Below are 14,185 nucleotides of genomic sequence, written 5' to 3'. Positions count from 1 at the left end.
TGTCCTCTCACGAGGTATCCAAAGAGTAGCCAAATAATCAAGTAGTTCACAATCGTGTGATATATCATCATGACGGTTCAATAAGGGCAACGAAGTGAAGAACTTAATAGACACTTCAGGAACTTATACTCATGCAAACTCATACATACAAACAACAAACAACAGTGTTGCTACTTCGACGTTACTGCTTCTACAGGTCGCCACAGTGCAGCCTGTTTGTTTTTCCCAGTGTATTTGATGGCATCCTATCGAAATGTCAGTGAGATTGGAGATTTGGGTTCTCTTTGTGGAAAGTGCTTTTAATATTTATTTTACATTTATCACACAATCTATGAATATATCTGCTAACAGCTGCATTTACAGGGTAACATCTGTGAATAATTTTGTAAAGTACTTATTTTACTTTATTAGAAATAACATTTATATGGTAATATCAAAATGCTATGCCAATAAATACAGTACAATGAGGTTTAAACCATTTAGATTTACATTAGGATTGGGTCCAACAATAAAGGAGTTTCTTATAAAACTGTTATTAAAACGTTTGTCAAAAAAGGAGAGACCATTTACAAAAAGTTGGGGATTTTAGGGTTGTACATCTGAGAATTTGTTTAAAATTATTATGCCACTGGGAATAGCCTTAATTGCTTTGCTAAGTTGTTTCATTTACAAAAAAGGGCTACATTTATACTGCTGCTGTGGATTGTTTGTAGCGGAGTAGAAGTGCCTTCGTCCGAGGTGGAACCCTCTGGGAGATGTATTTTTTAGAGCGGTTGCTCATCTGCAATACATCTATAGGACGTTTTATAAGACATCTTGCAGACGTACGTGTGCTGTCTGGGAAAAGGCACACGAGGTGTGAAAGACATCAGAGCAGCTCCTGTTAATGTCGAAAAAGCATGAAATGAGAGAAGAAAAGATATTTGCTCTGTAGTCTGAAGTCTGGACACACATGACTGAATTTGCCTTTATCTTGAAGGGAACTACAAGACTTCTGAAGTCATTTAATAACTTTGCAACATAACTGAAGTCATTATTCAAACGAATCCTCATCTCAGTAGCTCTCAAATCAAATAGCATCAGGTTTGACATCAGTGATATTTGATATTGGACGTTTGATATAATTTTGGTTAATATATATACGGGTGCATCTCAAAAAATTAGAATATAATGGAAAAGGTATTTTATTTTTTGTAATTTAATTCAGAAAAGCAAACTTTATTACAGTCTAGATTCATTGCACACAAACTGAAATATTTAAAGAGTTTTTGTTTGTTTTAATTCTGATGGTTACGAGCTTTGAAATTTTTTCCATTTTGAGCTTGATTAGTTTGATTAATTTTGAGTATAAATACTGGGTATCTCCTGGGCTAGTTTAGAACATGCAACCACAATAACGGGGAAGACTAATGACTTGACAGTTGTCCAGAAGACGAACATTGACGCCCTCCACAAAGAGGGTAAGTCACAGAGGGTCATTACTGAAAGCTGTGGCTGTTTACAGAGTGCTGTATCAAAGCATATTAAATGCAAAGTTGACTGGAAGGAAGAATTTGGGTAGGAAAAGGTGCACAAGCAACAGGGATGACCGCGAGCTTGAGAATACTGTTAAGCAAAGCTGATTCAAACACTTGTGAGAGCTTCACAAGGAGTGGACTGAAGCTGGAGTCAGTGCATCAAGAGTCTCCACGCTCAGACGTCTTCAGGAAAAGAGCTACCAAGCCACTTCTGAACCAGAAACAACGTCAGAAGCATCTTACCTGGGCCGTGGAGAAAAAGAACTGGACTGTAGCCCAGTGGTCCAAAGTCCTCTTTTCAGATGAAAGTAAATTTTGCATTTCATTTGGAAATCAAGGTCCCAGAGTCTGGAGGAAGAGTGGAGAGGCACAGAATCCATGTTGCTTGAAGTCCAGTGTGAAGTTTCCACAGTCAGTGATGATTTGGGCTGCCATGTCATCTGCTGGTGTTGGTCCACTGTGTTTTCTGAAGTCCACAGTCAATGCAGCCGTCCACACATATAAAATATCATAATCAAATGTTATCAAAATATTCATCTGACGGTGTGACAACAAACTGAATTTGTAGTCACTTTAACAATCAAATACATTGAATCAATCAATTACTGTATTAAAACAAACACAACAAACAGCGAGTATGTTATCGTTTACAAACCTTTTATTGCAGTTTCACATTTAAGTATTTTGATATGTCATTGGAACACAAATGATCCATTTTTCTCTCAGAACAGTGTCTGCTGTGCATCTAACAGAGGAACTTTTAAAAATAGTTAAATGAACAAATAAAACAATTAGTTGTTACCTTTATCCATTTACGTTCACCCGTATCTTAATATTCAGATTGAAACATCTTAAATTATCCATAAATGATCAGAACACATGATCAGAATAGAAACGAACTGTATTATATATATATATATATATATATATATATATATATGTTTTATCCAGTGTTATGTGCTCCCTCATACTTATGTTCCCTGAATCTTATGTTCGTTATGTTTCGTTTTCTCTGTTGATGCTAGATGCCAAAAGAACCTGCTTCAGGAGAATAAAAGGATCTAAATATTTCAAATCATTTCTTCAGAAATTGGAAGATGGTGTTGACATATCATAGTTGTGACACAGGCAATATTAACATTAGGATTTAAAATATTCTTAAACTATAAAACACTGATGTCTCTGCAGAGGAGGAATATGGGAGGGGGTCAGCTGCCCCTGATATTCCCTGATTAGATTACATTTTAATCAATGTCTGACAGTGTTGACAAAAACTGGGGACACAGCTTTGAAACCTTATGAAGCTCATATCTTGCTTTGATATGAGATATTCTTAAATGTTGCTTTTGATTTTTTTTATGTTCTTTTTCATAATTTAAAACATTTTTATCCGTTTTATAGCATATGAATGATTGAACCCTTCTCTGTGGACACAGTGTTTTAGATGTAGTCTTAGTCTTAGGTCCGGCTGTGCCGTGAGGTGCATTGGGCGGCAAGTTTCCACCAACTTGATCGATCAGCCGAGATGTTTTCAGCTTCGTCCCATGAAACATTGACTGTTTTCAAACCTTGGTTTTACTTGTACTTATGCGAAGCCCTATCTTGGTTGCCTCTTGTTCCAGTCTCTTTGTCATTTCTTGTATGTTCTTCCTTGTTGTTCCAAGTAGGGTGATGTCATCAGCAAAATCAAGAAGGACGATGCAGAATACCTTTCCAGTAACGGATAGGAGCGTGATTCCTCTCCAGTTGTTGCAATCAGCGAGATTTCCTTTCTTTGGGAGTTTGATGATGACTCCTCTTCGCCAATCCTCTGGGACTTGAGCTGTTGCCCAGCATGTATTTAGGAGAGTCGTCAGTTGTTCGATGACGGGATGGCCACCATGTTTTAGTATTTCTGTTGATATCATGTCTAATCCTGGAGCTTTATTCTCTAGTAGGCGGATCACAGTCTCTGTTGCTGTGATGGCATCCAGATTCACGGCCAGATCCTTGTCAGTGGCAGGTGGGTTCAAGGCGAAAAGCTCAGATGGCATTTGTTGGTTGAGCATATCCTTGAAGTGTTCAACCCACCTTCTCTCTTGGTCTTCTGCTGTCAGCAGTACCTTGCCATTATTATCTTTGATGGGAGCTCCTTGTCCACTTCTCGCTCTTGTCAGGTTGCGTACGATACAGTAAAGAGCCACATCCTGCGCTTCATGGCCTCTTTGCTCTATCCAATCCCGTTTGTCTTTTCGGCAGCTCTTCTTCACCTGACGGTCCAGTATATGATATGCTTCTGATAACTCCTGTTTTTCTTGATCTGTCTTTGTCCGTTCGCGTCGCATTTTTGCTTTCCACCTTTCATCAATAAGATTCCATGATCGATCTTGGATCCATCGCTCCTTATAGGTGCCTCGTCTTCTTCCTATAATGATTACATAAAATACAATGCAGTCAGTTCGGACATATAGCACGGTGCTCATTCAACAAGTGCACAGCTAAACAGATGAGTTTTGAGTCTTGATTTAAATGTTGCTAATGTTTTAGCACATCTGATCTCTTCTGGAAGCTGGTTCCAGCTGCGGGCCGCATAATAGCTAAAAGCAGACTCCCCTTGTTTTGTGTGAACCCTTGGTATTTCTAACTGACTCGATCCTAATGATCTGAGTGGTCTGTTCGGTTTATATTCAGTGAGCATATCAGCAATATATTTAGGTGCTTTGACATGACTACTGAAACTAAGGTCTGTCTCCAGAATCACCCCAAGATTTCTGACTTGATTTTTAGTTGCTTGACCCCTAGAGTCAAGGTATGCATTCACCTTGAGAACTTCATCTTTGTTTCCAAATGCAATGACTTCAGCTTTCTCCTTGAACAAAAATAACCAAAACTAAATAATAATAATACAATTATATAGACATTTAAAATATATATATACTCAACAATTTTACTTAAACTAAAATTAAAACAAAATATAAACAAATAAATATATATTAATACATATAAATAATAATAATAATACAAAGAAAAACAGATTTTTATCAAACAAATAAAAACAAAAGTATGATACTAAAATAACACTGAAACACAAAAGCACGTCTCAGTGTTTTATAAGTGATGTTCTGCCATCTAGTGGCCAATTAAATTTATAAAATAATGTTTAATTGTTTGTGTCCTAAATATTATTTTATGTAGTTTTAACGTTAGAGAGGCACATATGATCATGCTACATTGTGAATCAGTGTTTATTTTAGCATCATTTATATACTAGTATGGTATTTATTCATAGGTTGAATTAGCTATTATTTTTGTGTTCAGTTTTCATAATTTCATTATGAGATTGTCATTTTTATATATTTAATATTAATAGTTAGCTTTAATTTATTTTTAATTCAGTTTTAATTTTTTAATACTTATTTGCTTTTTAAACTATTTTAGTTACCAAGGCAACATTTCTAATGGTTTTTCACGTATTTATATTTTTTAGTGTTTTCATTTACTGAAATCCCCAAAAAAAATTTTTGGTTAGACATATATATATATATATATGTATATGTGTATATATATGTATATATATATATGTATATATGTATATATATATATATATATATATATATATATATATATATATATATATATATATATATATGTCTAACCAAAATTTATTCAGACATCTTCAACATTTCTCACATTATCACAGTTTATTTGCTATAGTTTAGAAAATGGTAATAAAATATGAGAATAACTCAGAGTTAAACTGCATCAGAACAAATTCATCTTGAGAATGTCAGATAACTTTAATAGAAAGCTATGTAACAAAACATGGTCAAGAAAAAGTGTCAAATCAAATTTCTGGTCCCAAATTTTCATCAGTTTTATTGGTAGCCCACTGTATGAAGAATATTTGGGTATAATGTCACCGTTTACTTTATTTTGCTATCCTCACTTACATCAATTAACTATAATGGCCTGCGCCCACTATTAAAAATAAATAAATAAAAATATGAAAAAATATATCTGGTGTCTGAATAATTTTTGGTGTGTGTGTGTATATATATGACTAAATCATGCAGCTACTGTCATAGCATTTGTTGAATTATAGTTTTCTGCCTTTCTGTATTCTGTTGATATAGATAGTTCATCATAAGCCTTTATGGATTGTCAGGTTTATATGAATCGCTGTGAAGGATATTGACATGAATCCGGTGTGATGAGTAGTTTTACGATGGTTTTATTCTCCAGTAATAATAATCATATAAGTTTAGATCCAAATAAGGATCAGTAAATGATTGCAGGACAGTATTTTCCTGGTAAATTATTCCTATTCCTCAGACGGTCCTGTCTGTCGTGTGTTACTCTAGAAGTCATGCTGCAGTGTTTGTTAACACTGGTCCTCATCCTCAGGAAAACACAGCTTATGAACGTTCACAAGCATCCTTGCAGGTCTGAGCGTCCAGACCGACTGACCCCAGATCTGTGAAAGCAAACACACAGATGGCCATGAGAGAGAGACAAGAGCTGTCAAAGTGACTCAGCATTCAATCAGTGTTACTGTGTGTGTGTGTCTATCTGCGTGTCCTCGTGTGTGTGTCTCTGTGTGTGTGTGTGTGTGTGTGTGTGTGTGTGTGTGTGTGTCTGTCTGTGTGTCTTTGTGTGTGTGTGTGTGTCTCTGTGTGTGTGTGTGTGTGTGTGTGTGTCTCTGTCTCTGTGTATGTGTGTGTATGTCTGTCTGTCTGTCTGTGTGTGTGTGTGTGTGTGTGTGTGTGTGTGTGTGTGTGTGTGTGTGTGTGTGTGTGTGTGTACGTGTGTGTGTGTGTGTGTCTCTGTGTGTGTGTGTGTGTGTGTGTCTTTGTGTGTGTTGATAATACTCTGGATGATAATATTGTTGAGTTAAATCATTATATTCTGGGTTGAATTATTAGGAAACCCAGGGCCAATCCGGTTTTGGTTTACTTTTAGTTTAGGTTGCATTTGTTGATCGCATCTGTGTTTTTGTGTTTTACAAACTTAAACATTTTGACTTACAGATTGTGTAAATGTTAGGAATGGTGAACATTTGAACTGACTGCAAGATTCTAGTATCGTAGGGAACAATTTTGTTTATAGTCAGAGTTATAGTTCCTGTTATTAGTTTAAAATGCTTAATCAGACGACGTTTTATGGATTGATCACATATTATTCACACAATGGCATTAAATTATTCAGAATGTATTGATTCTCCCTAATTCTTCTTTTTTAACTTTAAAATATTCACATTCATATTCACACATTGCGTAAATAAATGTGCAATCCATGCTTCTAAATTTGAGGGAAAAATAGCACCTCTCAAGCAATTAGACCTTGTATGAAATAAATAATTATGCAAGTTACTAAACATTGGTGATGAATAGCTGTGAAACCCTACATCTTCGTCATATCCAGTAACCGTTGATTATGGAAGTCCAGACAAACATATTTCAAATCTGGAAAATGTAGGGAATGTAATATCGTTACTGTTTTCATGTTTATTAATCTTATAATGTACATTTATAACAAGTTTGTAATAATGTAAGTTTGAAAATAAGTTTGATAAAGCAATCTAAACGTAATCTAAAGAGTATGTATATTATGTTACAGTTTTCATCATGGAAAAAACTATTTGTAAGTAATTTCCACAGCTCTGTTTATATTTCCCACAGTAATTATTCCTATAGGTGGACATCCATAGTATTATTTTCCATACTACAGAAGTCAAAGGGGAACTATCAGCTGTTTGCTTAGACACATTCTTCAAATATCTTTTGTGTTCAACAGAAGAAAGAACATGAGGGTGAGTAAGGATCGTTTTCTTTATGGTGGCCTATGCCTTTAACATGTGCAGTAATCCATTTACACCTACAATAAACAATAGAAAAAAGAGAAAGAAAGAAAAAAGAGGTTATTTCTGAAGTAGAAACAGTTTTCACTGAAACATTGCTAGTAAATTTCACAAACTATTCCAGAGAAATGGCAGGTAACACACTGAATTAAATGTGACATTTTAAAGTTGAAAAACTGAAATGTATGGAAGGCATCTTTTTAGCTCACTATTCTGACTTTTTTCTTGCAATTCTGAGGGGAAAATAATCGCAAGATGTCAGAATTTTGAGGAAAAAAACAGAAGAATTATGTGATGTAGATTCAAAATTGTGAGAAAAAAAAAATCATATCAAATTATATCAGATTAGCTATATCTATAAATGGTGAGAGAAAATTAGCCTACCTTTTTTATTTATTTGTTTTATTCTGTGGTGGGAACAAGCTTCCATAGGTAATAGTATTTTCCTGTAAAATGTAATCTTTATTTAATACTCATAAATATGATTGTTTTAAGTGAGATGTGATGGTACAGGAATACTTTAAACCTTCAGTATCCCAGTATAGGGAAGACCGGGGCTAGTTGTAGTAGTAGTAGTAGATAACTGTATTATCCCGTGGGGCAGTTAGGTTTGCAGCACAGTGGCATAGGCACTTTATGACAGGACATCAAACATATAACACCAAACAATTAGTCCATACATCAGACACAGACAGACATAACATGAAGAACATGCATCACACCCTACATTACACTATACAGCCAGCTGGACATCTAGCTTATTGACTGATTTAAAGCTTTTATAGCTTGTGGTATTGTCACACTCTTTACAAGCAAATCTTTCTCAGAGTGGCTTTATTTTATTACTAAATTGTCAAATTGGGAACATTTTGCATATTGATATTGAGAAAATAAAAGTTTATTGTTGGAATATGAAATATGCTTCCACAATATCTCTATTAATTTATTCATTCATTCATTCATCTAAAATAAAGATGATGAACAGTCAGTAACATAAAAAGATGTTATTCTTATCCAATAATGAAATACTTATGTGATAAATCATTCAAAGTTCACAGACAAAGTGAATCGATTATGTAATGATCCCTGTTTTTAGTATTTTTTAAATCAGTGTTTTCTGAATGAGAATATTGCCAGTGTTATGATGAAACACGTTTATTTGAGACCAGTATGAAGTGTTTTGTTGGTCTGAGTGAGTTTTGGAGGTGAGATCAGCTGTTTGGCCAAGATTCATGTCGGTAATGCAGAACACTTCTGAGAATGTGTTTTAGGTATTGAACTACACACGACTGTTGTGTAAGGATTTACCACAGGCAGCCGCTCTTTTGCCGTTTTAGTGGCTTTAAAGACCTTCAGAGACGAGTTCTGGCAGATATTTTAAGGGAACGCGTTATGACGCATACGCGGGTCATGATGACGAGCAAATATTAATAATAGCGCGTCTGCGCGCAGCGGACCGAAGGCGGAGGTTTCTGCGGCGCCTGTCGTTACCATGACAGCACAGTTAGTAAACTCCCCCGTTACCGTCGGTCTTCGATCAGCGGAGTCCGCGCTGCAGAAGAGTGCGCTGCTCGTGCAGACCGAGAGAGAATCAGAGGAATCGATCCGCGGCGCGATGGGAACCTTCCGGAGCTCAGCGGTCTGTCTGGAAGAGGAAGAGGATGAGGAAGAGGACAAAAAGCGCCGGGAAGTTGAGCGTCTTCCTCCGCTGCTCGAGGACGAGGTGAGTTTGATTGATCGACTGATTAGACATTCTATAGAAATGTTGATATATCACACATATTAAATATTATTATAATATTACACTAATCTCTAAATGTCTAAATCTTATATATATATACAGACACAGACACACACACACACACAGACAGACAGACAGACAGACACACAGACACACACAAACAGACACACACACAGAGACAGACAGACACACACACACACACACACACACACAGACAGATGGACACACAGACAGACGGACACACACACACGCAAGCACACACAGATGGACACAGACAGACAGACGGACACACACACACACACACACAGACAGACAGACGGACACACACACACACACACACACACACAGAGACAGACAGACGGACAGACAGACAGACAGACAGACAGACGGACACACACACACACACACACACACACACACACACAAACAGTCAGGTCCTTATATATTTGGATACAGACACAATTTTTATAATTTTAGCTGCTGACCAAACCATATTCAAGTTACAGTTATATAATAGGCTTGAAGTGTGTGAACATGAAGTGAATATGGGCTGAAAGTGCACACTCTGAGCTTTAATTTGAGGGTGTTCTCATCACAATTGGAGGAAAAGTTAAGGAATTACAGCTCTTTAATGTGTACCTCCCCCTTTTTCAAGGGGCCATAAGTAATTGGACAGTTGACTCAAAAGCTGTTTCATGGAAAGGGGTGGGCTATTTCATTATTTCTACATCAATTAAGCAGGTAAAAGGTTAATTCTAAGTGTGTCGTCTGCATTTGGAAGCTTGGAGCAGCTCATGATCAAAGCACACAGCATCATCTGTGAAGCATGGAGCGGTGTGATGCAGGAGCATGGCTTCCAGTGGCTCTGGGTTACTGCTGTTTAGTGATGATGAGTCAGAAGAAGCCGGATCAATTCTGAAGTGTATAGACTAGAGATATACTCTCTGCTCAGATTCAGTCAAATGCAGCAAAGCTGGTTGGGTGGTGCTTCAGAGTACAAATGCACAGTGACCCAAAACATACAGTAAAAGCAACCCAGGAGTTTTTGAAAGTAAGAAAGGTGGATTATTCTGTAATAGCCGAGTCGATCTCCTGATCTCAACCCGATTGAGCTGCATTTCACTCGCTGAAGACAAAACTAAAGGCAGAAAGAGCCACAAACAAACAACAACTGAAGTCAGCTGCAGTAAAGGCCTGGCAAAGCAAGAAGAAACCCAGTCTCTGCTGATGTCCATGAGTTCAGACTTAAGGCATTCATTGCCTGCAAAGGAGTCTCAAAAAAATATTAAAAATGAACATTTTATTTATGATTATTTATTTGTCCAATTACATTTGAGCCCCTAAACATGGGGGACTGTGTATAAAATCGGTTGTAATTCCTAAGCATTTTATGTTATATTTTTGTTCATCCCCTTGAATTAATGCTTAAAGTCTGCACTTCAACTACATCTTGATTGTTTTGTTTAATTCTGTTCTAGTGGCATACAGAGCCCGAATTATGAAAATTGTGTCAGTGTCCATATATTTAGCATTTGGTTAGATGTAGTTTATGTAGAAATGAGAAATATTTCAGTTCCCGAGGAAGAAACGCGTTAGATCACTTCTCATGACCCACTTATAAACTCACAATCTCATGATGTAATTTGTTTGTGTCGAGCAGCTGCTGTCTCTCACTGACCTGCGGTTACACTCTGTTTCTCTGTGAGGATTGCTGTGAACTTCCTGAGGTTCAGGGACAAACTTATGTAGGCCGGTGTGTGTGTGTGTGTGTGTGTGTGTGAGATTGTAGGGAGGTTAAGGAGAAATGCTCTGTTCTCACGGGAGATTGTCTATTTACAGGCTCGTGCCATTACAGCTGCATGAGACGGCAACTTTATGCCCTATAAACGCTTTATTATTCAGCTCCAGTGAAGTGTTTCGTTCTGTAATGGTGAATAAACATGTGCTGCTGTTCATCCTAAAATTATTATACATCTGTATAGGTACTAGCATAAATACTTAAATTATACTGTGAAAAATCTATGCTATAAATATTATTTGGAAAAATATTTAGCTTCTACTAAATTATTATATGTTAAAGTACTCATTTATTTGTTTAAATCATATTTAAATTTATTACAATCTATTTTTATTTACTTTATTTTAATCTAATAGTTTATTTGTTTATTTTAATCTGTTTTATTTATTTTGGATTATTTTAAAGGCATTTGTGTAGTTACTTGAGCAAAAGACCTGAGTTGTACTGTGAAATGAAATTGAATATTAATATAATATTATTTGGAAAATATTTAGTTTCTATTAAGTTACTTTATTACATGTTTTTCACACTCCTAATGTTATTGTATTATTGTAAAATATTCATTATTTACCAATTTTTTGTTCATTATTTTGATCTCATTTTTTATTATTTTAAGGCATCTTTAATGGTACAAAATTTATACTATGAAAATTAATATGCAATAATATTTAGAAAACATTCAGCTTTTTTTGTTTATTTTAATGTAATGTTTATATATGTACAGTAATTTAACTTAATTTTCGATTATTTATTAATTTACTCTTTATTATTTATTCATTTAAAACTTATTTTGTATTATATATTTATATATTTACTTATTCTGTAAACACTTTTTTTCTGTAAACATTTCCACAAGACTCCAGTTTTACCGGATTTAGATTTTTCAGACGTTTTGCTGGACATTGTAGTTGGCGGAGCCGTAGCTCTGGTCAAACGCTACAGGAGGCGCAGGCGGCGGGGGAAGAGAGCCGGAGCGCTCATGAAGCTTCGTCAGCGCGGATTTAGAACGGCGTTGCCTAGCATCCATCTGGCGAATCTCCACTCTCTACCCAACAAAACGGACGAACTCCTTCTGCTCTCCCGGACAAACAAGGATTTTTCTAACTCTGCTGCTCTGTGTTTCACGGAAACCTGGCTGAATGGCGACATACCAGAAAGCGTGCTACATCTGCCTAATTACCAGCTGATCTGAGCAGATCGGGACGCAGAATCAACGGGGAAATTGCGCAGCGGCGGGGGGACGTGCTTTTACATCAATGAGAGGTGGTGAACAGATGTAACTGTGTTAAAGAAGATGTGCTGTTCAGATCTAGAAACGCTCTTCATTAACTGCAAGCCTTTCTATTCGCCGCGGAGTTCTGCTCGTTCATTCTCGTGAGTGTCTACATTCCACCGCAAGCGCACATTGGGGACTTTAATAAAGCAAATCTCTCCCGTGAACTGCCAAAATACAGACAGCACATCACATGTCCCACCAGTAATATATTGGATCACTGTCACACAGCAATAAAGGACACATATCACTCGGTTCCACGAGCAGCTTTAGGACTCTCTGATCACTGTTTGGTTCATCTTATTCCAACCTACAGGCAGAAACTTAAATCTGCAAAGCCTGTGTTAAGATCTGTTGAAAGATGGACTAACGAAACAGAGCGGGATCTACAAGCCTGTTTCTCTCTCACTGATTGGACTGTCTCACTGATTGGACTCTGGAGAATCAACACCTGGCAGACAACTTGAACGAGTTCTATTGTCGTTTTGAAAGATCACCCCACACCCGCCCTGAACACCTCTCCACACAACCATTCACACCTCCAGCAACCCCCCTCTCCCCCACACCTACGATTCAAATCAACGAAGAAGATGTGTGCCAGATCTTCAGGAAGAACAAAAGAAGAAAAGCACCAGACCCTGACGGTGTGTCACCAACCTGCCTAAAAACCTGTGCTGAGCAGCTGGCCCCCATCTTCACACAGATCTTCAATAGATCACTGGAGCTGTGTGAAGTCCCCTCATGCTTCAAACACTCCACCATCATCCCAGTCCCAAAGAAACCCAGAATTACAGGACTTAATGACTACAGACCTGTGGCCCTAACGTCTGTAGCCATGAAATCATTTGATAGACTGGTTTTAGCTTATCTGAAGGACATCACTGGACCCTTACTGGACCCCCTGCAGTTTGCCTACAGAGCAAACAGGTCTGTGGATGATGCTGTCAATATGGGACTGCACTTCATCCTGCAGCATCTGGACAGACCAGGGACTTATGTGAGGATCCTGTTTGTGGATTCAGCTCCGCTTTTAACACCATCATCACGGAAACCCTTCAGAATAAACTAACCCAGCTCTCCGTCCCCACCTCAGTCTGCCAGTGGATCAACAGCTTCCTGACAGACAGACAGCAATTAGTAAAGCTTGGTAAATTCACATCCAGCACTCGTACCAACAGCACTGGAGCTCCTCAGGGCTACGTTCTCTCCCAACTGCCCTTCTCCCTCTACACCAACGACTGCACATCTAAAGACCCCTCTGTCAAGCTCCTGAAGTTTGCAGACGACACCACACTGATCGGCCTCATCCAGGACGGTGATGAGTCTGCTTACAGACAGGAGGTTAAGGAGCTGGCTGTCTGGTGCAGTCTCAACAACCTGGAGCTTAACATGCTCAAAACTGTGGAGATGATCATGGACTTCAGGACAAACCCCCCTGCTCTCCCCCCACTCACCATCATGAACAGCACTGTGACTGCAGTGGAGTCATTCAGATTCCTGGGCACCACCATCTCTGAGGACCTGAAGTGGGATACTTACATAAACTCCATTGTCAGAAAGACCCAGCAGAGGTTGTACTTTCTTCACCAGCTGAGGAAGTTCAACCTGCCACAGGAGCTGCTGAAACAGTTCTACTCTGCCATCATTGAATCCATCCTCTGCACTTCAATAACTGTCTGGTTCAGCTCAGCTACCAAATCTGACCTCAGAAGACTACGGAGGGTAGTCCGGACTGCTGAGCGAATCATTGGTAAAACCCTCCCCACTCTCCAAGAGCTATACTTATCCAGAGTGAGCAAAAGGGCTGGTAAAATCACTCTGGACCCCTCACACCCAGCACACTCCCTCTTTGAACTGTTACCATCTGGTCGACGCTACAGAGCTCTGAGCACCAGAACGACCAGACACAGGAACAGTTTCTTCCCTCAGGCAATCCATCTCATGAACACTCAACAATAAACGTGGAACACACAACTATAATACATTATCCATTCACCACACTCACTAATTTTATTTTCTA

The 14,185-nt window shown here is 37.9% G+C and overlaps 1 protein-coding gene across 1 annotated transcript in view; it reads left to right on the top strand.

Annotated features, from left to right (window-relative positions):
* Nucleotides 1-8,953: 8,953 nt before the first annotated feature.
* The window catches only part of LOC306882589 (kinase non-catalytic C-lobe domain-containing protein 1-like), a gene marked incomplete at its 3' end in the record, with an annotated part of 51,229 nt that continues 45,997 nt past the window's right edge, over nt 8,954-14,185 (top strand). Inside the window, exon 1 of the mRNA XM_079437308.1 lies at nt 8,954-9,076. Within this exon, the coding sequence (XP_079293434.1) occupies nt 8,969-9,076 (108 nt within the window). The 5' untranslated portion in view covers nt 8,954-8,968. The remainder of the gene's footprint in view (nt 9,077-14,185) is intronic.

The sequence above is a fragment of the Barbus barbus genome, assembly GCF_936440315.1.
Source record: "Barbus barbus genome assembly, chromosome: 16".
Lineage (NCBI taxonomy): Eukaryota > Metazoa > Chordata > Actinopteri > Cypriniformes > Cyprinidae > Barbus > Barbus barbus.
The sequence above is the reverse complement of the archived record's forward strand: the minus strand, read 5'-3'. Positions and strand labels throughout refer to the sequence as shown.